The sequence below is a fragment of the Mesoplodon mirus genome, assembly GCF_964341445.2.
Source record: "Mesoplodon mirus genome assembly, chromosome: 3".
Classification (NCBI taxonomy): Eukaryota; Metazoa; Chordata; class Mammalia; order Artiodactyla; family Ziphiidae; genus Mesoplodon; species Mesoplodon mirus.
In genome coordinates, this window is record NC_138978.1 from 63891791 (window position 1) to 63917197 (window position 25407).

Consider the following 25407-nt stretch of genomic DNA (forward strand, 5'->3'; position numbering starts at 1 on the left):
AGGAATAACACAATATGAAATATCTTATATTACTATCATTCAAAAAAGACATCTCACCTTTATATTTAAGATTCATGAGGCCAGATATCTTGTCGGTTAGTATATATTCACCACTCAATCTATTTTTGTCATAACTTTTTATCTGAGTAAAATAATGAAAGAATCTAATTTAAATATGAGTAAACATTTTGTATGTATATCTTATTATTATTTATGAGAGGAAACAGCTAGGAGAATAATTATCGAACTACTTAACTTTGGAATGTAGTTTTTAACACTCTGAATTAGATGTATCATATGTTCCGGAACTTATTAATGCTTCTGAAAATTGAGTCACAACCTAGGTAGCCTGATTGAAGGGAAGCTAGAAGACAAAACAGTTTCCCAAATTTTTCTTCAATATTTTATTGCTTCCATTTTCACTATTCTTTCAAGCTAATAGAGAATACTAGTTTAACAGAACAGGCTGGCTTTTTTTTCTTTGTAGATTTGATGACCTTTTTATTTATATAATTATATATTTTTATAACAGTGTTTCTCCAACTTATTCCACCATAAGACTTATCTGAGAGCTTTATTAAACAGTTCCACATTTCCAGGCTCGTTCTGTGAAAATTCTGATTCAATAAATGTGTAATAAGCCCTCTGTTATGTATTCTTGTTAAATATCCTAGATGAAACTTATGATCAGATAAGCTTAGAAAATACTATTTAGTGTTGTAGAAGGTAAGGAAATATAATAGTTTAAAAGAGCATCCTCTAGTCAAGATGATAGACATGGTCATCTGGTCAAGATAACCATATGGTCAAAATACATATCTTACTCTCCTACTCAATCACCACTCTATACCTCTTCAAAGACACAATGAGAATGGAAAAACTATATTAGAAGAACATATTTTTGTTCATTACTGCCTCCTTTGTACAAAGAATTATGCCTGGTGTATGGTAAGTGCTCCTTAAGTATTTAGTAAATAAAATAATTTTACCCTGCTTAAGAAGAATGAACATATACCTGGATTTGAGACATAATGGAAACACAGCAGTGACCCCAGGCCTGACTGATGGTCTTCAGACCACAAACAGAAGTGGTAGCCATAAATTGTTCCTGTAGTTAAAAAAAAAAGACCTTAAGCATAACAGAAGAATACAGACTTACAGGGACTGAGGCAGGGAAGGAACCCTTTTCTGCAAAGAGAGACTTGAAAAAACCTGCAACTAATATGTAGAGCTAGGGTGGAAGGAGAGAACAGATACAGATTCACTGCTGAAAATTACGGCCCGTCACAAGCTGGTTTGGACTGAATCTGCAATATCCACCTCAAATGAGAGTACCGTGTTGCTAATATAAGACCTTGTTCTGAACTCCAGAAACTTGGGGGTCAGGTGGAGGTAACCATAAGTGCCAGACAGGGAGGGGTGAGCATAGTTAAGGAAAAAATATTTACCCTCACAAATGGGCATGAAAACAAAAATTTTAAAGGAAAACTAATGTTACAACAACCAAAAACTCAAACAATAGGAAAATTTACCCCAAGGGAAACCAAAATTATCAAGAAATGTAAAAAAAAAAAATGTTTAAGTATGTGCAGATCCTCAAATAGATATAAGGAAGAATAACATTTGTAAAAATAAAAATAACTTGTAAAACAAAAACAGGAGCTGTGACTAAGAACAGGTGGTTATAAAAAAGAACCAATTAGAAATTCTGGAAATGAAAATGTCACATAGTGAAATAAAAGATGATATGATTATTTGTTTAAAATATCTTCCATTAAGAAAGCAGACTAGGGAATTAGCCTTCTGGTCTGGGGAAGGCAGCATGTATAGATGATAGAAAATATCAGACTAGATCCTGGGATGATAAAACAGACCAGCACAGGCAGGTGGTATTACATATTTAACACCTTCACTTAGAATCTGAGTGGTTCTCAAATTAAGAAAATAACATGTTAGTAGCTTACTCCTGGAACTCTCTTTGGACGCTATTGACCTTTTAGGGAAAATTGCATTTATATATCTGCAGAGTTGCCAGAGTACCTGATTATACACGTAGAATGGTTGACTTTCCTCTAAGAATTTCCTCCTTGGTCAAGAGAAATACCTGGGAACTCTGTTCAAAGGTCCTAAAATAATTTGTTGATTCTGATTGGATGGTAAATTGCATCTCTTCTTCTTTATTTAAGCATAAATCGTCTATTGAACTACCAACATTTAAAAGAATAAAAGACAAGAAACGTCACAGTATTAATAAAGGGAAATAGCAACTAAAATAAAATCTTTACTTCCTTTACACCTGTTTTAATTCTGCAGTTGTGGGGTATTTGAATGGAGTGATATATTCAACAATGAACCCTGTATGCTGAGTCCCTTTCCTTGTGCTGGTTGCAGGGAAAATGAAGGGGGCTCTTTACATTTTCTAGATAGAGCTTTAATAACCATCTTCTTTGGATAACAGAGAAACTCAGTAAAGGAGAATACAATTTTTTTACTTTCCAAAATAATTTATCTTATTCACTTAGTGGTTAAAGACAGGTTTTGTAGTCAAGCTACCCGAGTTCAAAGTCTGGGTTTTCTACCTTACTAAATGTGTGACTTCACACAAGCTACTTAATCTCTCTGTGCCTCATTTTTATCATCTTTTAAGTGGGGAAGTAATAGTACCTGCATCAGGGTATTATTGTGAGAAATAAATGAATTAATATATGTAAACTTGCTTCGAACAGTACCTGGCACATAATAAATGTTCAATCAATGTTAGGGACTATCATAATATAATAATTATTATAATCGTAGATATGATGAGTGAGTGCACAACCATTTGGATTTCAAAATTCTATTATCTAGGGTAAATGCCATGTAAACATTAGCTATTTTTGATATTAATGTTTAATACATTACTGCTTATTATATAGTTATATATAAGTAGCTAAAATCATAGCCAAAAAAACCCTCCTTTTTCTTCCTCTTCAGTATATCTGAGTTGGGAATATAGGATAAAGAGGTGGGGAATTGAGGAAGAAATAGGATAAAGTACCTTTGGTGCCTGAGGGTAGAAGAGAGTCCAAGCAGATATGATATAGCTATGTAGTATTTATCTGCAAGAGGAATTCATGAGCAACAGAGCTGAGGCTGGTGGCCTATTTCCACTCCAAGGACAACCAGATTCCTACAGAAGCTCCAGAATGTGCCCAAAGAGATACATTTATGTGAGTAACAAAGTAGCCACACCACAAATGAGTGAAGTTCCCTTAAGTCCACAGACGTGGAACTAAGAAGGGAGCCCTAACTCACTTCAACCTTTAAAGCTATAGAAGCTTCTGTCAATTTTCAGAGCCACTACTCCATTCTTCAAAAAAAATCTGTTGCATCAATCTTTTGGCCTTCATCCCTATCCTGCCTCGAAATTTTCTCACCACTACTTCAGACCTAGGAACTGTGATTCTCTTAAAGACTGCTTTGCAACCTGGTTTCATGTTTGCAGAGCCATCTGTAACCCAGCCCAAAATTTCTCGTGACTGAATCAAGCGATGTTGAGACTGTCAGCCCTCCTCTGGCTCCACTGGTGGGCAGGGGCAGTAGTTTGATCAGGACTACAACTCATAAAAAAGTTAGCTGTAATTCATAGTCCCCTGTTGTCTTTTCACAATTGATGAACAAGCTCAGGAGTTCTTTTATATTTCCAAGGTCTATAGTTTTTTACACATGCACCAGAGAAGCTAAAGTGATTCAGTCACCCTTTGAGCATAGATGAATATGGCAGTGGGTATTCAAATTTCAGAGATTAATTACCCCAGTGAGAATTGTCTTCTTTCTCAGGTGCTACTGTTTTCAGCCATGTATCCTAACAGCACAAGCTGATGTATTAATCTCCAAATATTGTAGGTATTTTCTCACAGCAGTCTGATAGTGATAACATTTCTCTCCACCGGAGCAGAAATTCTGAGTGCTTCTGCAGAATACGTAACTGAGCATAGTGAAACTTAAAGTGCAACAATGGCTTTATTTCAGACTTCTTGTGACTTACTTTTTGCCTTTAAGGTATGCTCAAAATACTTGAGGTGAGTAGGCATGAGCTATAGCAGTGCTTCTGAGAGCATGTTCGCAAAACACCACTATACAAGATACTCTGTGCATACACACAAGTTGCCCAATAACTTTAGCGTCACCCTGTTATATTAGCATATTAAAAATTCCTAGAAAAACTTCATTAAAGAAATCTGGTTGATTTTGTTTAATTTAGATTTCCCAAACGCTTTCAACCATGGAACCTACTATATCCATCAGAACAAGTTTTCTGCAAAACAAGTCATCTATAGTGTATATCTATAGTTCCAATGTAAAAAAAGAATTAGCCACTGTTAATGCTTTGTCTTGGATTTTAGCTATTTAAGCCATATTGATACAATGGGTTCTGTTACGACTGGGTAAAGGAAGCTGTTCTTCAATTACTCTGTGGTTTTTGCTCTTTGAAACCCTGAGAGTAGGAGTAGATCAAGCAGTAAGGGTATGGAGGGCATAAATCAGACAGTGAAATATAAATAGTTGGAACTTCAATTCTTGACCAGTTCTACTTGATAGATTAAAAACTACAAGTTTTTGTGCTTACTGCTGATCCAAGTCAAGAATTTGTGGTAACAGAAAGAGTATGAAGTCATATGTTGTAATTTTCCAAGTCAATAATTATAACCATTACACTGCAGTACTTCAGTACCCATTTGTTGATTATTAGGCTTAATTCAGATTTGTTTTCAATTTGTATCACAACAGGAATGTTAGTTATTAGTGCTTAGGGTTAATTAAATACTGAACACAGCTGGCTTGAAAAGTTTCATCTGGTCCATTTGCTGCATAATAGAAAAGGGAAATGTGGTAGTAGTACTGCCAACTCAGGTTTCTATGGAGCCCTATGTTTTCTTTATTGTCTCCATCAATGTACTTGAACTCTCATTGATGTAAGTAAATTTTTTGTAACTGGAAGGTTAAAACTAGACACACTAATATCAGTTTGTAGGTTGATATAAGCAGAGTGCAGCCAATTAGCATGACAAACATTCATCACCCAATCAAGTGATGTTGAGACTGTCAGCCCCCCTCTGGCTCCACTGGTGGGCAGGGGCAGTAGTTTGATCAGGACTACAACTCGTAAAAAGCGATTCCTTTTATATTGTATTTTTTGTCAGAAATCTATTCTTATATATTAATATATCTTCTTCTCTGTTTTAGGTTTGTTGAAAAAACTAACTACTCTAAAAGTAGATGACAATCAACTTACAATGCTACCCAATACAATCGGAAAGTAAGTGACAAAGTTTCATATCAGTCAGTCTCTCTAAAGCCAGAAACAAAAGAATATATTGAGTTTTCTACTTTCACACATTTTCTGCTAGAGATATCAATAATTTTGTTCATATGTAAACTCATTTTAGACCACATTTTATTTAGTTATATATTTGTATATAATTTATCTTAATTTAGTTTTATATTTAGACACTGCATTGACACCCAACTATATATTGATAATATCGTAAGAAATACTTAACCATCACTCTTTCATAAGCAAATTGATTACCCAGACCTTCAATTATACCATTGCCTGTAATTTTCCAGATACTATTAATTTGATGTTTTTGACTAACAGCTCTAAATTCACTTATGTCTTACAAAACCAAATCAATTTTTATAAGATCTGCATTATGTATATGTTACCACTACACTGTTAGTAAAATGTGATATTTGTGGAAACAATGTATTTTTAGACTTTAAGGAGATAAGCATCTGTTTTAGCTTGCATTTTAAAAAGCTGCAAGGTGAAAGGTCATCATTGCCTTTTAAGGACAAATATATTCCATTTATTTGAGAGTGATTTATTTCTAATTTTATGTTGCCATTAATGTTTGATTTACAGTTCTTTAAGAAACATATGTATGTTATTATCAGTGTTGCACTGAAATTCTTTTGTTTACAACTTGTGTAAAGGGAGAAATCAATAAGCTGTCTTTATTCTCACATTATGTAAGGCCATTTTACAGGAATCTTGCCCCACATTTCATGTGAAGAATTATATAAATCCATAATTTAACAGATTTGGGTGTACTTGGGGTGGTAGGGAGAAAGCCTAGCTTTTTTTTAGAAAAACATTTATTAGCTATAATTGATGTACAATAAACTGCATATATTTAAAGTCTACAATTTGATGTTTTGACACTCATATAAAGCCATTAGGGGAAGTGTTAAAGAAATGGACTATATGACTATATTTTATTACAATACAAAAAGGCAGAATAAAAAAAACAGTAGGAAGTATATGCGAAATTTCTACATTCTGCTCAGTTTTGCTGTGAACCTAAAATGGCTATAAAAATAAAGTCTATTTAAAAAAAAAGGAAGAATGACTGACAAACTGTGGTTACTCAGACTTGAGTATTTGGCAAACATCTTGTCAAAAATGAACAAAGTGAGCTTGTCCTTCAAGGAAAACAACTGACAGAATTTGTTGCCAACAGTGAAATTTGAGCTATCAAGTAAAAATTAGAATTTTGGAAAATTTGTATCTGCCACTATGAGTTTGACAGCTTCCCAATATTTAAAGCCTTTCCTGATAAGACTGGTGTGATATCACTGGTGTAATAATGAATGTGATTTGTTGATATTGTAATATGAAATGTGTCAACATTTGGAAAATCTGTTCAACTCAGTGAAGCAACACTTTCCAAATGACCAATGCGTGAGCTACAAAATCACACATGAGAAATAGACCCATTCAAAGTGCAAAAAGATTAGTTGATTTTAATGTATTGGTATGAAAAGTAAGAAAAGTTCATTGATGTATTTCAGATTCTACATGGCAATTACTGTATCCCCTAAAAAGACTGCCATTTGTTGAGTTTGGGTGTAGTATCAAAGAATAATCACAATTATCCAAAAAGACCATGAAAACACTCCTTCCTTTTCCAACTACCTATCTGTGTGAGTTTGGACTTTTTTTATGTATAACTTAATCAAAACAATATACCACAACAAATTGAATACAAAGCAGATATGAGAATACAGTTGCCTTCTATTAAGCTAAACATTGAAGAGATTCACAAAAATAAAAAAGTCACTCTTCTCACTAAAGGTTTTTGTTTTGGAAAGTATACTTACTTTTATAAAAATGTGTTACCTACATTAACATGTCATGGGTTTATTATTGTTATTTAAGAATGAATAATAAATAACTATTTTAAATGCCTCTTTTAATTTATAATATTATAGATACCAATAGGTATAAACCATATTTTTAAAAGTACTTTAAGATTACCAATGATTTTTAAGAGTGTAAAGAGGTCCTAAAATGAAAAAGTTTGAAGATTTCAGTTCTATAATACATCATGTCTTGGATGGTAAAATTGTGACAGCCGTTGTCTAACATGTTCTCACTTCAAGGTAGCACTTGTGGCAAAAAATAAACTAAATTTCTAAAATTTTATAGTATACCTTAATAAACAACCTGTATGAAGTAAAAATAATAATAATGATATAATGGCTTTGCTTTCTTTAGGGAATTCAGAACTGATAGATCAGAGATTTAGTTCAAGGCTAGAGATAAAATTTGATTAGAATCCTATTTAATGGCACCCCAGATCACATGCAGAAAGTGTTCTGTAAGTAGTGAAATGGTCTTTATTTTATTATGAGACATTCTACCTAGAACTCTGTGCACCAAAATGTTCAGATCAGCTGCAGTGACCAAAAATATTCTCATTCTGCACATCGAATGTTTCAATAGGTTAGGCTTATCTTTATTAATTTTTAATAGTCCAACTAGTAAAAATTGCTGAAAGAATTCATTTCTCAACATCCATGACTTTTGTACCAAATGACTTGTAAAATTAGTTATTTTTGTTGTTGAATCTTAAGTTGTGCCTAGGAGTTCCAGCCACTCTAATAATTGAATGTACAATGAAAATAGTAACAAACAACTTTTTGTGTTTGCTCATATTGTGCCAGATACCATGTTTGGTGCTTTACATGTATTCTTATTTAAAGGCCCCATCAACACTATTCAATGTGTATTATTATCTCCCCATTAACAGATACAGAAACAGAGGCTGAGAGAAGTTATCAGATTTCAAATCTAAGCTGCTAATTGACCTATGTCGCTTCTTTTTTTAAAATTTAATTTTATTTATTTATTTATTTATTTATGATACAGCAGGTTCTTATTAGTTATCTATTTTATACATATTAATGTATACATGTCAATCCCAATCTCCCAATTCATCCCACCACCACCACGCCCCATCTCCGCTTTCCCCCCTTGGTGTCCATACATTTGTTTTCTACATATGCGTCTCTATTTCTGCCTTGCAAACTGGTTCATGTGTACCATTTTTTCTAGATTCCAGATATATGCATTAATATATGGTATTTGTTTTTCTCTTTCTGACTTACTTCATTCTGTATGATAGACTCTAGGTCCATCCACCTCACTACAAATAACTCAATTTTGTTTCTTTTTTATGACTGAGTAATATTCCATTGTATATATGTGCCACATCTTCTTTATCCATTCATCTGTCAATAGACACTTAAGTTGCTTCCATGTCCTGGCTATTGTAAATAGTGCTACAATGAACATTGTAGTACATGACTCTTTTTGAACTATGGTTTTCTACGGGTATATGCCCAGCAGTGGGATTGCTGGGTCGTATGGTAGTTCTATTTTTAGTTTTTTAAGGAACCTCCATACTGTTCTCCATAGTGGCTGTATCAATTTACATTTTCACCAATAAGTCTCTTATTTATCTTTTGTATCATCATTTACCTTTAAATTATAATGTTATTCCCTCCCAACTAGTATATGGGCTCCTTAAATGTTGGTATCATGTCTTGAACATGTTTAATCTTTTCATTGTACCTAGGCAGTATGGCACAGGGGAATATTTGCAAGACTTGGAACTAGACTGGCTTCTCCACTCATTAACTAATTGACCTTGGACACGTCATTTCACATCTCAGAGCTGTAGTTTTCTCAACTGTAAAATGGAAATAATACATCTCTGAGGTTACTGTGAGACTGAGTGTTAGATAGCCTTCAATAAATTATAATAGTCATCCATAATAATAAGCAAAAAAACATTTGTTTATTGATTTTTCTTATGCTCATCTGTGTAAGGATTAGTAATATAACATGAATGAAAGATCCAGTTCTTAACAAGAAAAATGTTTTATACTTATTTACAAATATGATAATAATGCATTGTCTTATTCTGCACAGGCTGCCATAACAAAGTAGCATAGACTGGGTGACTAAAACAGCAGAAATTTATTTCTCAGAGTTCTAGAAGCTGGGAAGTCCAAGGTAAATGTGCTAGCAAGGTAGCATACATTGAATCCTCACTGATACTCTACATATCAGGCATTATCAACCAATTTTATAGATTAAAAAACAGGGATTAATAAGTAGATAAAGTTCACTCAGATATTAAGTGGCCACACTAGAATTGGAACCCAAGCCTGTCTGAACATTTTCACGGAATTACATTACTTCTGTTAAGAGTTAAAAGTGAACTAAGAAAGTGAAGCCCAAAGTCATTTATTTTTATGTTTATTAGCATCTACATTAATAGAAGATTTAATGGTATCTAATGGTTTCTAATGGTCATAAATGATGTTAAAGTTTAATCATAGATTATCTATGTAGTATATTCACAATTCCTCTTCCCCATTAGCTAGGTAATTGAGGGTTAATGATACAGTAATATCTTCTCATCCAAGACTGATTCATAAAGACCAAACTAAAGTAGAGAAAAATGTGGAGAATGTTTTTAGAAAATTAAGTCAATATTGTTGCTGTTGTTTAATGTCAAGCATTACTACTTGGAGTAGTGTTGCTTGTACTGATATGTGATCTAAGGTAAAACCTTACCGAACACAACTCTTATAATATTTATACATGAATTTTAGCCATCATTGACATATCTTTTGTGTGTGTGTGGGGGGGTGTGTGTGTGTTTAATATCTTTATTGGAGTATAATTGCTTTACAATTTTGTGTTAGTTTCTGCTGTATAACAAATTGAATCAGCTATATGTATACATATATATCACCATATCCCCACCTTCTTGTGTCTCCCTCCCACCCTCCCTACCCCACCCCTCTAGGTGTTCACAAAGCACGGAGCTGATCTCCCTGTGCTATGCAGCTGCTTCCCACTAGCTATCTATTTTATTTATTATTTTTATTTTTTTATTAGTTTCTGCTTTATAACAAAGTGAATCAGTCATACATATACATCTGTTCCCACATCCCTTCCCTCTTACGTCTCCCTCCCTCCCACCCTCCCTATCCCACCCCTCCAGGCGGTCACAAAGCACCGAGCTGATCTCCCTGTGCTATGCGGCTCTAGCTATCTATTTTAAATTTGGTAGTGTATATATGTCCATGCCACTCTCTCACTTCGTCCCAGCTTACCCTTCCCCCTCCCCGTGTCCTCAAGCCCATTCTCTATGTCTGCATCTTTATTCCTGTCCTGCCCCTGGGTTGTTCAGAACCTTTTTTTTTTTTTTTTTAGATTCCATATATGTGTGCTAGCATACAGTATTTGTTTTTCTCTTTCTGACTTAACTTCATTCTGTATGATAGAATCTAGGTCCATCCACCTTACTACAAATAACTCAATTTCATTTCTTTTTATGGCTGAGTAATATTCCACTGTATATGTATGCCACATCTTCTTTATCCATTCATCTGTTGATGGACACTTAGGTTGCTTCCACGTCCTGGCTATTGTAAATAGTGCTGCAATGAACATTGTGGTACATGTGTCTTTTTGAATTATGGTTTTCTCTGGGTATATGCCCAGTAGTGGGATTGCTGGGTCATATGGTAGTTCTAATTTTAGTTTTTTAAAGGAACCTCCATACTGTTCTCCATAGTGGCAGTATCAATTTACATTCCCACCAACAGTGCAAGAGGGTTCCCTTTCTCCACACCCTCTCCAGCATTTATTGTTTGTAGATTTTTTGATGATGGCCATTCTGACTGGTGTGAAGTGATACCTCATTGTAGCTTTGATTTACATTTCTCTAATGATTAGTGACGTTGAGAATTCTTTCATGTTGGCAATCTGTATATCTTCTTTGGAGAAATGTCGATTTAGGTCTTCTGCCCATTTTTGGATTGGGCTGTTTCTTTTTTTGATATTGAGTTGCATGAGCTGCTTGTATATTTTGGAGATTAATCATTTGTCAGTTGCTTCACTTGCAAATATTTTCTCTCATTCTGAGGGTTGTCTTTTCATCTTGTTTATGGCTTCCTTTGCTGTGCAAAAGTTTTTAAGTTTCATTAGGTCCCATTTGTTTATTTTTGTTTTTATTTCCATTTCTCTAGGATGTGGGTCAAAAAGGATCTTGCTATGATTTATGTCATAGAGTGTTCTGCCTATGTTTTCCTCTAAGAGTTTTATAGTGTCTGGCCTTAAATTTAGGTCTTTAATCCATTTTGAGTTTATTCTCATGTGTGGTGTTTGGGAGTGTTCTAATTTCATTCTTTTACATGTAGCTGTCCAGTTTTCCCAGCACCACTTATTGAAGAGGCTGTCTTTTCTCCATTGTATATTCTTGCCTCCTTTATCACAAATAAGGTGACCATGGGTTTATCTCTGGGCTTTCTATCCTGTTCCATTGATCTATATTTCTGTTTTTGTGCCAGTACCATACTGTCTTGATTACTTTGTAGCTTTGTAGTATAGTCTGAAGTCCAGGAGCTTTATTCCTCCAGCCCTGTTTTTCTTTCTCAAGATTGCTTTGGCTATTTGGGGTTTTTTGTGTTTCCATACAAATTGAGAAATTTTTTATTCTAGTTCTGTGAAAAATGCCATTGGTAGTTTGGTAGGGATTTCATTGATTCTGTATATTGCTTTGGATAGTAAAGTCATTTTCACAATGTTGAATCTTCCAAGCCAAGAACATGGTATATCTCTCCATCTGTGTGTGTGTGTGTGTTTTAATGTTACTCTTGCCATATTTGCAAGTACTTTATTTAAAAATGTATGGTCACAGGACCAGGAGCTTCTACATCACACACTAGCTTATTTCAAATGCAGAATCTGGGCCCCACCCCAAATCACTGAATCTGCATTTTAGCAAGTTCTGCTGGTGATTCATATGCACACTAATGTTTGGGAAGCACTGCTTTGAAGTACTTTATACTTCCTTTGCAGCTGTTTTCACTTTTAATGTGTACTATTATAGACTATAGAGAAAACTTCTAAAAAAGGTAGCTTTTGGTCTATCTTTTTTTTTTTGTACAAAGGGTAATGTAGTTTCAGATGTACAGCAGGATGATTCCATATTAGTATGTATTGCAAAATGATCACCACAGTAAATCTACTTAACATTTTTCACCATACATAGTTACCTTTTTCTTGTGATGAGAACTTTTAAGATCTACTCTCAGCAACTTTCAAGTACAGTATTGCTAACTATATGATGTCATACATTACATCCCCATGACTTATTTATTTTATAATGGGGAGTTGATCCCTTTTAGTCACCTTCACCCATTTTTTCTACCCCCTATCCCCTACTCCTGGCAACCACCAAACTGTTCGCTGTATATATGAGCTTGGTTGTGGGTTTTTTTTTTTTTTTGATTATTTTTGTTTTTAGATTTCACATATAAGTGAAATTGTATGGTATTTGTCTTTCTCTGTCAGATTTATTTCACTAATTTTGGTCTATCTTTTGAATGCCAGTGATAATCTGAGTAAATGTGGTACAACTGTATTCATATAGGATCCTGTATTAAAATACCTTAGGTGATTTATAACAAGATAACCATCAATAAAGTCAGCTGGACTGTTAGATTTTGAGTTTGAATCCTTTGAATTCAGAGATCATTGAAGAATGTGTTTTGCACATAATAGATTTTCTTTGTAACCCAAAAATGTAAAATACTTTCAGCTATAAATTATAATTCAGTATAGCCCATGATGCAGTAAAAATGTTGTCTTTTTACTGTAGGAAGTCCTCACTTTGCACAGTAGTGGGGACTATGAAAACAACCACGCACACTGAAACTATGCAAAATAGTCTTAAGAATCAATGGAGGAAATTATGATTGTTCTGACAAAAAATCTTTAAACCTTTTCAAACATTAAGTACTATTGCTATTGGTTATAAATGTATAGAGAAATGGAAAAATAATAAATCAAAATGGATTTAATACACAGTCATTGTAAACATTAGGACCGTCAAGAATTAAAGTGGGTTTTTTTTTTAAAAAAAAGCTTATCAAAATTATTTTGAACAGTGCTTGCCTTCTTTTCATTGTGTAAGTTGTAATTCAGAATGAATATCTTTTCTATGAGTCAGTGAATTGTCATCCTCCTTTTAAGCTTGGATCAGCTTCCAAACTTTTACCCTTTGTGCTTTCAATATCATGAAATATCTCTGAGAGTTCCTTTAATGTAAAGTTTATTGTCAGGGTCACTTCCTCTGAGACATCTTCATCCTTTTCATTACAACCACTTTCCTCATTGATGTCAACAAGTTTTCCTTCACTAAGTTCCTCTGGCAGCAGATCTACAGGCTCTCAAATAGTGGCAGGCAGCATTCCCATAGTCAGCTGTTTCTTCTATAATCCCATGTATGTTCAGTTCAAATCCTGCCAAGTTATTTGCACAGTGTGCTAAAAGTTTCTGCTACAATGCATGAGTATTACTTGCTGTTACTTCCTGCCCTGATGTTTGAATATTTTCAATTGAATGCTTTATGTCATATTTCTTCCAAAACTCAGCTAAAGAAACTGTATGATCTCCAGTTGTAGCATCAATAGCCTCTTCAAAAGTCTGTGTGAGATAACAGGCCTTCAAAGTTGAAATAACTCCTTGGTCCACTGGTTGGATTAATGAAGTTGTTCTTGGTGATAAAAAGCAAATTTTCACATTTTCATCTAAATCCCCAAGAGCAATAAGATGACGAAGAGCATTATCCAACAGGAGTAGCACTTTAAATGTTAAATTATGGTGCTTATAGTATCTCTCTATAGCCGATTGACAAGAAGGCAACATAACTACAAGACTTACTGTCTGTGTGTGAACTGAATAGTGGATATGCAGAGGCTGATCACTGACAGACTCAAAAAAGTAATATGACTAGTCACTGATAATGATGTACATCTGTTATTTACACAGCAATTTGTGGACTGAAGAGTTAGCAGCAAAGTTTTTACTTTATGCGTTACTCACAGTTAATATACCGAGGTAACTGAAATTTAAGCAATGTTGTTGGGGGACTAATGTTATTCAAGGAAACCATGATAACTGAAATCTGTGCAAAGTAAGGAGTGCCTTACTATGATTCAAGACTAACTTCAAAAATGTTTTTATAAAAGAAAGAAAAATAAGAAACCTTAATTATATTATTTAATTGTTTAATTCTTTGACTTCTACCTCTGAACATACATCTGAAGTTTTACTTTTTTAACATCTTTGCTGGAGTATAATTGCTTTACAATGGTGTGTTAATTTCTGCTTTATAACAAAGTGAATCAGCTATACATATACATATGTCCCCATATCTCCTCCCTCTTGCATCTCCCTCCTTTCCACCCTCTCTATCCCACCCCTCTAGGTGGTCACAAAGCACAGAGCTGATCTCCCTGTGCTATGCGGCTGCTTCCCACTAGCTATCAGTTTTACATTTGGTAGTGTATATATGTACATGCCACTGTCTCACTAGTTTTTATTTTTAAAAATCCCTCGTACTTTCATGACCACTTGCTGAGTACATGACCACAAACCATAGATAGAAACCTCTTTCATTCAATTCTACCAAATTTTCTTAGTGTATTATATGTGTATGACACTGTGCTGGACTTTTTTTAAGAAACAAATAATCTGTTACTGGGTTTTCCACATACATTGGTTTCTGCCACCACCAATGCATACATACCGAGTCACACAGCCATGTATGTCTGGTACCCATTGACATGACCACCCCTGCATGTGTGGGCCTCAAAGGCTTTAGAAATTAATTTCTCAGGGTTCACTAATAAAAAGAGAAAATATTTCCTGAGTGTGTATTTTATGGCAGGTATTGTGCTAAGTTCTTTACTTACAGTATTTCATGAAATACTCAGAGAAACTGCATGAGGCAGGAATTACTAGTATCCTCACCGCAAATACAAAGAAACTAAGGCCTGTGGAAAAATAATATGACTTGGCTATGCAAAAGGAAAAGCATTTGCCTAAGAGCTATTATTCACAGCTGAATATTGTGTTTCACCACTTCTGGGTTCTAACCAGTTGAAGCTGTTAAGGACCATAAATCATGAGTTACCCTGATCAGGGTCAGACTGAACTTGACTGAATTAGATTCTTCCCTGACCCATGAATGATGGGACTTGATTTACCTACTTGTACACAGACTTGTGAACTTATTCCAACCTCTCCATAATGCAAATTTTTCATCTTTAATGAGCATGGTCATCATGACCTCCTGTCACCACCCCCTTTTAGCACTGACTTTTCCCCCCACAGTGCACTACTAAGTGAATTTCTTCTGAGTGTGAACAGGGAGTGTTCCCTTTCCTGGCAGTAAATAAAATCAGCTTTGATTTTTGAGCTCTGATCCTTGTTTTATTTATTTATTTATTTTTGGTACGCGGGCCTCTCCCGTTGCGGAGCACAGGCTCTGGACGCGCAGGCTCAGCGGCCATGGCTCAAGGGCCCAGCCGCTCCGCTGCATGTGGGATCCTCCCGGACCGGGGCACGAACCCGCGTCCCCTGCATCGGCAGGCGGACTCTGAACCACTGCGCCACCAGGGAGCCCCTTGTTTTATTTTTTGATACCCAAGATAATATGTCTAATAAGTGACAAGACTGGGACACAAATCCATTCTAACTTAAAACCCAAATGCTTAATTTCTGTGTTCACTTGTTAACTAAATTATGGGAATAAATTGCATTCAAGCCAGCTAGTTCCAAGATATAAAAAAGGGAAGTTGATTCTACAATATTACTCCAGCTAATTCTAATTCATTCTTCCCTTTACACTGGTGAGATCATCATCCTTGAGGGTTCCTTCCTATTACAGTAAAACAATGATATGAATGGTAATAACAGTGTAATAATATTAACATCCATGACAACTCAAATATAGCTAGCACTTACTCTGTGCCAGGCACTCTTTCTTTCCCAGTTATCTCAAACCAGACAATGAAATGTCTTGTTCCCTTGTAATAGCTTGAAAGTGTACTCATACAATTCCTTTCTGTAGATTTGGGGTAAAGCAGGCTAAGTTTGGAGTGGTGGAGATTTTGGCAAACTGGAGAGCTGTGCTCATTTGAAGACAGCAGCCATTACTCTGTTTCCATTATTGTCATGCAAGAATAAAGGCCCAGTATTTGCAGATCTTCTTCTTTTTCAAAAGGCTGCAAAAGTCTGGGTCATTATGTAGAGTTTACCACTTTTTAAAATACTATGTAAACCAACCAAAACACATCTGCAGGCTGAAATGAGCCCTGTCCGTAGCCTCCGCTACTGATGCATAGGCTGAGAAGCAAGAAAATAGAGTGGAGCCATATTGTCTGCATTTAGGTACTAGTTTTCCTACTTTGTGTGGCCTTGGACGAGTTATTTAGCCTCTTTATGCCTCAATTTCCTTATGTGTAAAATGGGTTTAAAATAATAGATATCTTCTAGAGTTATTTTAAAGAAAAGAGTAGTTATTTTTATCTCTAAAATGCTTAGTAAAATACCTAGCATTTAATCAGTGTTTTTGTTGTTAATATTTTGCCCCCCCATCTTCCCTTTCTTGGACCTACCCTCTATACCCTTCTACCTGCCCATGCCAGTTATATGCACTTATTCCAAGGATATACATTATGAGCCTCTGACTATATGTGACACCTAAGTTGTATAAAAACAAACAAAACTTTTGTCATTCTCAATGACTCATTTAAATGACAGGTGAATTAAGAAAGGAGAAAAATGAACTACATTTATTTCAGCAAATTGAACCACTTATTAAATGGTATTGAACCATTTGGTTGAACTGATAAATTAACTTATATAATATTACGCAGTCACTAGATAAATAATTTGGTTGGTGAATTTGAATATATGGTTTTTCCAAAACTTTTGTGCCACATGACCTTTTAAAATGTCTAACTAATATATTTAATTTTCAGTTTATCTTTATTAGAAGAATTTGACTGTAGCTGTAACGAACTGGAGTCACTACCTTCTACTATTGGCTACCTTCACAGTCTTCGGACATTAGCAGTCGATGAGAATTTCCTTCCAGAATTACCCAGAGAAGTGAGGAATAAACTTGTTTCTATTAATTTCTTTTAATGAATCTGTTTGGGGATTAAATCTTAACAGGTTCAGTAGCAGTGTAGCTTATGAGTTGAGCTGTGAATGTATATAGGAATTATTTACTTGTTAATCATTCTTTTTTAAATGGCAAGTTATAAGTTCTTATATTTGACCCAGGAAATACATTTGATTTAAACACTGCTTGCCAAAAATAGTAATAAAATATTATAAATTAGTTCATGTTAAGGAATACAATTTTAACTAATCCAACTTATATATTTTGCTTTTAAAAACAATAAATAAATTTTGAGATAACTATACTTCCAGTTCTAAGTGAAAGTTTTTAATATAAATAAGTTTTTTAAAGTATCATGTTGCATAATATTGTTTTAACTTCAGGATCCACCAAAATGGTCCATTAGCATTCATCTCTAAATGGGACTTTCATGTATTCATGTCAAGAAAAAACTGTGAAGTATATTTTCAATTTAACATTTTCTATTAAATGTTTTCATAATACAGAAACAATAATTCATATATCATTATTTAGAGACAAAAGTTATGAATAAAAATAAAAATACCATGTAACATTAAATAAAACTAACTTTTCAAAGGAAATATCAACAATATTTCATTTTTGAGTATATATGATCTATTATAAACATAGATTATTAGTATTTACTCGGATAGACAAAAACAATGTGATTTATGAAAACAATGAAGCTAACAAGTATTCTAATCATGAAATTAAAAAGAAAATTTTTCCTTCATAATATGTAAAAAAATATGAGATACACAGTCTTAATATCTAAAGGAATATATGTATTATAGACATATTTTAGAGAGTGAGATTATAAAAAATAAAACAATACACATACTGATAGTCTTAAAAGTGATAAAGAAATTTATAACTTAATTAAATTACTTTATAAATTATAAATGTCAGTATAAAAATAGTTTACACTGTGATTCTTTACTTTTTTTTTTCTTTTGTTACCCATAGATTGGAAGCTGTAAGAATGTAACAGTTATGTCTCTACGCTCCAATAAACTGGAATTTCTTCCTGAAGAGATTGGACAGATGCAGAAACTAAGAGTCTTAAATTTGAGTGACAACAGGTATTTCTGCAATATTTCACAATCACATGTTATTTTCTAAAAGCAAATTATTGTTTCTTATCAATAATTTTGAAAAATTTTTCTGTCTTATGAAGTATATGGAATGCAAATATTTATATAAGTATGCAAATATCCATTTAGAAAATGGCAGAATCTAAATTGTTTTTAAACTGATATTTCAAACTTTTATTGTTTGATTATATAGAAACATATATTGTATATTAAAATTATGTAAAATTTATACACCCAAATTTATGTACCAAAACCCTCCCATATGCAGAAAGCATAATATTATGAAAACATGGAAAAATAACTGTAGTGAAAATCTACAAAATTTATTAATAAAAATATGTACACAGTTATGTATGTATGCATACATATATGTCTTCATGTATATATTTATGTCTCCAGTAAATTAACTGAGCTATGTATATACTGTCCATACCACCAGAACACTGGTGAGAATATTGCCAAGAAGCTAGTACTCAAAAGTCATAATGTTTGCACATTATAGTAAAGACAACCAAATGGTTATTTAATCATGTTCTGAAAAGGATGAACAAAGAAAGGATAGGTCCTCTTCTTGTGACAAAGTTGTTATATTGGTGAATGGCTGAAAATGCTGTTCATCTTTATTTCTACCACAGTCATCCTCAAATAGGAAAGGATAAAAATCAATACTGACTAAAAATAACTTCTAAGAAGATAAAGTGATTGTGGATTAGAATAGACTACTTGAACTCTTTGTTTTCATTAAGTTTCAGTCAGATAAATGACAATATGAGAAGCTAAGAGACTGCAACAAAACTAACAAAGATTAGCTTTTATGGAATCACAGAGAATGTTCAGATTCTAAGGTTTCACTAAGTGTGGGAGTTCTCATTTGTTTGTTAGTTTGTCTAAGAAAAAATTACTAATGTGAATTTCAAAAACCATTCACTTAGTAGCTTAAAATATTCCATGTAAGAAATAAAATATTTTTTAAAGGCTTTGGAATTTTTTTTTTAAATCAAGGTGACACGGAAGCTTCATAGCTTGGTGCATCAAGAGTAATTCATGTAAAATCAACCCCATTTCTTGTTTTGACTCTTAACAGACAAGATAATGAAGGAAATGCATTAAATGTGCCCAACTTTCAGTAAGACATTTTTCAGAATTTTCTAATTATATTCTTGTGAATAAGATTAGAAACATGGTCATAGAGATACCATAGGAAGATGGATTCCAGTGGATTCAATTACAGTCCCCGGTGGAACCAAGCTCCATTATTGTCAACCTGGAGGGAGGGTTTTCATGGTGAGCTGGAAGTCTCTCCTAAATACTTGGTCTGCTCAAATTTTATACATTAATAATTTACATGATGATATGGAAAATATGCTTATAAAATATTTTTAAATGACCCATAGTTAGGACTACTAATGGAGTTACTTATCCAACAAATACAGCACATGTGAGTATGTATCATAGGACAGCACGTTGCTAAATGCCAATGCAAAAGATTTTAATGAGACATTGAGAATCTCATAATAGTAGGAGTTTAAAATACTTCATCTGGTCAGAAATATAAGCTAGTTTGTCTTCTGATACAGTGATTGGAACATAGTATAGAGCCAAATTAATATTTTTAAATTGATGAATTAATCAATGAATCTTAACCTGAGATTAAAATCAACATTCAGTCAAAGCTGAGGCTAAAGTTGAACATCACTGTCAGAGAATAAACTGCTTGGATAAAAGATTAAATATTAAATGTTATCCCAAAGTCATGATTATTCCTATTTTATATTTAAAATGTAATAAATTTTAGAAGTTTGTCATTATAGTTCAGGAACAATGATTCTTTTACACTGTCAACTGTAAGATTGCTCCTGTGATCAATACACCACACAGTTATGATACTAAATAAATGCTCACTTGCAATGGTGGTCACTGGAAGAGCAAGGAAAAATGAGGTTAACATCCTTTTCTGACAGTTTCTTTCCATACTCTACATTTATTATTTGATTGATGATTTATCATGGCTATTGTATATGATTCTGGACAGTTTTCCCCTCATGTAATTTTTATGTGGCAGAATTGATATTCTACTTTTAATTCATCTCCACATGATGTAAAAACTTCTCCTCATAACACATTACTTCATAATTTCTGACTTAATTTAAATAACTAAAAAATTAGAAAACTTTAATGGGCAATTTGGTTTAATGTTATAAATGCTAGTATAATAAATAATTCTATTAAAATAATTGTGATATAATTTAATCCCTGTCATTCTTTATATACTTATTTATGTTTTACATGTTTCTGTTAGCTCAGAAAGGTTATTATAACCTTCCTAAACTTACCTAGATAATACACACTCTGTTGATATGTTTCTTGGCTTGTCAATATCTTTTCATATTTATTAAATTATTTGATAGTGCTTAATTGTTTTTGCATATACAATTAACTACTTCCACCATCCTTATTAATTATTGTAACATTTTCCACTTCTGTTATCAAAATATTTTATTCATCATTTGGCTGATAGAATTCCAACATATTAAAGACTTTCAAGGAAATTTTCATTCCAAGTCATATCTAAAATGTTTGTATTCGAAAGTGAACATGCAGAAAGTAACAATAAATTCATTGGTGTACCTTGTTTGTATTATTCACTCTGTTGACTAGCTATGGTGGTAACCCATGTAATGACAATATATTGATCATACACAATTTCAGGGATATCATACAGTATGTTGAAGCAGGCAGTTGGTGATTTGGCCCTCTACAGGCTGAAGCCAAAGCTAAATACATAATTTTGATTGAATACCAAGGCTGATACCAACTTCACTTATCTCAAAATGCTATTTTTAAAGATTCCCTCTTTGAATATCTATTACACAATATATGAAGGGTGAAAGAACAAAAGGACACTCTTTCAAGAGCTGTAAATTCCTTTCGAGGTAAGGTGGAAATGGCCTCTTGCCCTCATAGAGCTTACAATTTTATGGGGATAACAGACAGTAAAAAAATAACCACAAAACTAAACAAAAAATTACAAACTGTGATATGATCCATGAAAGTGCTTTGAGACTAAACTGGGGAAAGAAATTTAAATGAGGAGTCAAGAAAAGCCTCTTTGAGGAACTGACATTTAAGCTGAGAGTTAAAGAATATGTGGAATTTTAGTTAATTGAAGTATGGGAGAAAGAATATTCCAGACAGAAGAAAAGAGTTTGGTTAATCCTCAGAGTAGGCTGATAAAAGTTGTAAACTCAAGATTTTCACTTTTAAAAGATTACTCAGGCTGCTCAATGGAGAAAGAAGTAGAGAGAAGAATGAAACAAATAAGTTATAGTATTTTTAAAAATTCTTCATAAAAATGAAATTTATCCATCTTCACCCATGCTATTAGACTTTTCTTATTTTTGCAGATTGAAGAATTTACCATTCTCATTTACCAAACTTAAGGAGCTTGCAGCTTTGTGGCTTTCTGACAATCAGGTAAAATTTTTTATTACCTGATTTATTTTGTTTATTCAAATGAACTACAGTTGAAACTTTGAATTACTAACTTATTCCCAATAGGTACCTTTGACAATCACTGCAAAATATAGATTCTTTATACCCTGGAGGAGAGATTTTTGTAAAGGTAATAATACAAATAAGTATTTCATTGCTGTGGACAAACAGTACTATAGTTCTCACCCCTTTTAAATGCTTCAATCTAGCTTCTACTTCATTCTCAGAGATCTAATACATAAAATGATCATTTTTCTAGGTGGTACATACATGTCCTCAGAGGATGTACTTTAATTATACCTCTGAAGGTAAAGAATAAGAAATCATTACCACAATTCCCACAAGAGGGAATTATTATCCTCCATGTTCCTTTTGTGTGTGTGTGTGTGCTTTTAATTATAATCAACTTAATTCTAAAACTTTATTCAAAAAATTTGTGATGTCTTTTGTTACTATTACCAGTATCTTCTGTGAAATTGCTTTGATATTAATTCTTATACTTATGAAAATAGATTATAATTGAATTAGTAATTGAGTGTTAATGAATAATTTTATTAACTGGAAAATAAAAAGAAATAGTTGAAGACATCTGATTTGCCACCAGAAAAACTGGTGATAGACGATTTTGACATAGTTTATTTTTCTTCTTTTTACTTTTTTCTTGTAATCCTAAAATTTTAAAACATCCTACCCCAAAATATGAATTAACAAGTAAAAACAAATCATCTTGGATTTAGTTTGTTATGATTATTTTCTGAGCATAAAAACAGCATTACTGGTAAATGAATTGTTCAGACATAGGTATTGGGCTACTTTTGTAAAAAATTAAAATAAACCTCTACAAAATGTGAAATATAAGTGTGAGAATAATGTTTGTATTCCTACAGTCATTACAACACTTTCTTCCATCTACTAAAAAAAATTAGATTGTCATTCAAATTCAAGTCTTACCAATGGACTGTAGATTTTTCAAAGCATCAATATATCATTATAAATAAATCATTTCTGGAATCAACGTGAACTATGCTAATGGAACAGTCTTTTCTACAGTCTTGCATTGTAAAAAAAATCCCCTAATGTCATGATTTATTATTCTTGTGGGAGAATGAACAGAACAGTGGCTGCACCATTTAGCTTTTATTTAGAACAGTGATTTAATGTGTTTCTGACTTAGTTTCATGAGACAAGTTGGTATCCCAAATCCCCTTTGTGCTTCACTCTTATTAATAAATGTCATGAAATAAGTGTGTTTTAAAACATTAAATAATATGATTATTTTCAATATGTTTATATAAAAATAGTATACAATATCAAAGTTCTAAAAAATACCTTCATAAATAGTATTTCTGAAATAAAATTAATAATAGAGAATTAAATGTTACCATACATAGGTAAATATATTGTGATATATCAAATACAAGGATTGTTGCTTATGTGTATGTGGACCCTGTCTTTGGTTACAAAAATCTCTTTAAAATAAATGCTTATGTTTTAACCTAATTAAATTCATAGATGATCTTGTATAGTATAAATTCGATAGCAAATTCCATTTATTTTTTAGGGCAACAGTTCATGAAAATATAGGACTATACCAAAAGTTTACTTAGTTGAAACAGTTTGACACATTTTGGTCTCTTCAAGATCAAAACTGACATTACTCAATGAAGATGAATAGGTCTTATAAAAGCACGTTCTAAAGAAAAAGAAAATCTCATTATGAAAACCTTAGAATTTCAAAATATTCCTCTACAATAGTCTTATTTTATGTTATACTTTCTTATTTCATTACCTTTTTCCTTACTTTAACTGTTCATTCAGCACAGTGAGGCCAGACTATTGACCTTTATGCTATAGAAAAGAAATATTCTTTATACTTCCAATCTTATTAATCTAATTTATGTCCTTTGCTTCCAGTCCAAAGCCCTTATCCCTTTACAAACTGAAGCCCATCCAGAAACAAAGCAAAGAGTATTGACTAACTACATGTTTCCACAGCAACCTCGTGGTGATGAAGGTAAACAGTCAGTAGAAATTTCTCCTATGCTTGTATGATTATCAATAAAAGGGATTAATTTTATTCTAATCTCTGGCCAATACTGGCACATGGGCAAGACACATAATTACATGACACACATAAATCATTTGGGGGTTAACTCTAAGCAGATATCTTCTCTTCCGTACTGTAATATTCTAAGTAAGATTTCAAAAACATAACTCTTCCTCTTTATATCTGTCATGAAAATAATGTTGACTTTTAGTAGCGACATCTTCTCTTGGTGGATTGCAAAACCCAGGACTAGTTAACAGAAGGTGATACCTAGCCAGTTGAAATGAGCTAAGAACAGTCAGATCTTAAGGAAGATAAGTTGGTTTATTTCCTGCATTCACTAATTTTATGAACACAATTTAAACATTTAGTCCTGATCTCAGGCCCCGAATTATTTCATGTTAAGAGTCAACCGTAAAGAGATGACTTGCAAACGACTAATTTTTCAACTTGAGTTTTCCTAAACAATGTCAGCAATTATGATAGGAATAATTTTTGAAAGACTTAAACCTTTTTCAATAATAAAATTTTCTCTCCTATGATCACATTACTCATAAAATTTTTAAAGTAGCTTTATCCTTTACCATTTGGAACTCAGCACAGACCCCTTAGCCCAAGCCAGCACAGGCTGACATGCACATTTACCACAGTCTAACAGTAATAGTAATTCTTGAAAGAGTAAACCCACTTTAATCCACCCATGGATTAAATCCACCCAACCCATTTAAAAGAGAACAACTTTTAAAAGAAACTATTTGCTTATGTAGTTCTTATTTTCAGGATGATTATAATAAATGTCTTTAGGTTTTTTACTTAAAAAGGGAAATGAATTATTTTGAGATATTTTAGGATATTTTTATTCAAATTTTGACTTACAGAAGTAGAAAAAGGAAAGATTGTTTCATATGTATTTTTCAGGCTTCAGTAAAATTGATCTTTTGAATTTATGAAAGAAAAACCACTGTGTTTACATAGGGTATAACAACAGTTTTAAATAAGGATTATGCTTTATTCATGCAACTTTACTTACATTTTCATTTTAATATCCCTAGATTAACAAAATATTTCATTTTGAAAGGATATAGGGGAAAATGAAAAGTGTCTCATATTTTCTGGCCATTTCTGAGATCTAGCCTGACAGATTAAATCCCTAAATTGTTCCATGGAATGAGGTAGAGCTAGTTAGGTAAGATGTGATGTTTTAGGAATTAGCTTAATTTGTTTCACTTTGTTTTCCTTTGAGGAAAGCAGAGTTGGTAACAGAAAAGTTTTCTTGAAATTTAAGCAAGTCACCCTTTGGTTTTTCAAGCAGGAGTGTAATGAGTAAATTTGCAGAATTCCTGGCAACACACAAAGTTTTATATAATAAAGGTTATCCTTTGGGAAGTGCTTTTATTGCATTTTCATGTGATCTTCACAGGATTGT

At 33.0% G+C, this 25407-nt stretch overlaps 1 protein-coding gene and 1 long non-coding RNA gene across 5 annotated transcripts in view; one reads left to right on the forward strand and one right to left on the reverse strand.

Annotated features, from left to right (window-relative positions):
• The window catches only part of LRRC7 (leucine rich repeat containing 7), a gene marked incomplete at its 3' end in the record, with an annotated part of 502056 nt that overhangs the window by 366249 nt on the left and 110400 nt on the right, over positions 1-25407 (forward strand). Inside the window, exons 11-15 of the mRNA XM_082614056.1 lie at positions 5227-5299; positions 17182-17311; positions 18315-18430; positions 21847-21916; positions 23849-23948. Of these exons, the coding sequence (XP_082470182.1) occupies positions 5227-5299; positions 17182-17311; positions 18315-18430; positions 21847-21916; positions 23849-23948 (489 nt within the window). The remainder of the gene's footprint in view (positions 1-5226; positions 5300-17181; positions 17312-18314; positions 18431-21846; positions 21917-23848; positions 23949-25407) is intronic.
• LOC309800161 overlaps positions 1-25407 on the reverse strand; it is a 163957-nt gene that overhangs the window by 10749 nt on the left and 127801 nt on the right. For 2 of the 4 annotated variants that reach the window (XR_014293407.1, XR_014293409.1), the window contains exons 6-8: positions 2041-2204; positions 1016-1108; positions 58-142 (exon numbers count right to left, since the gene is read on the reverse strand). This is a non-coding gene — a long non-coding RNA (uncharacterized lncRNA). The remainder of the gene's footprint in view (positions 1-57; positions 143-1015; positions 1109-2040; positions 2205-25407) is intronic. The other 2 variants (XR_014293406.1, XR_014293408.1) reach the window with 1 other exon arrangement.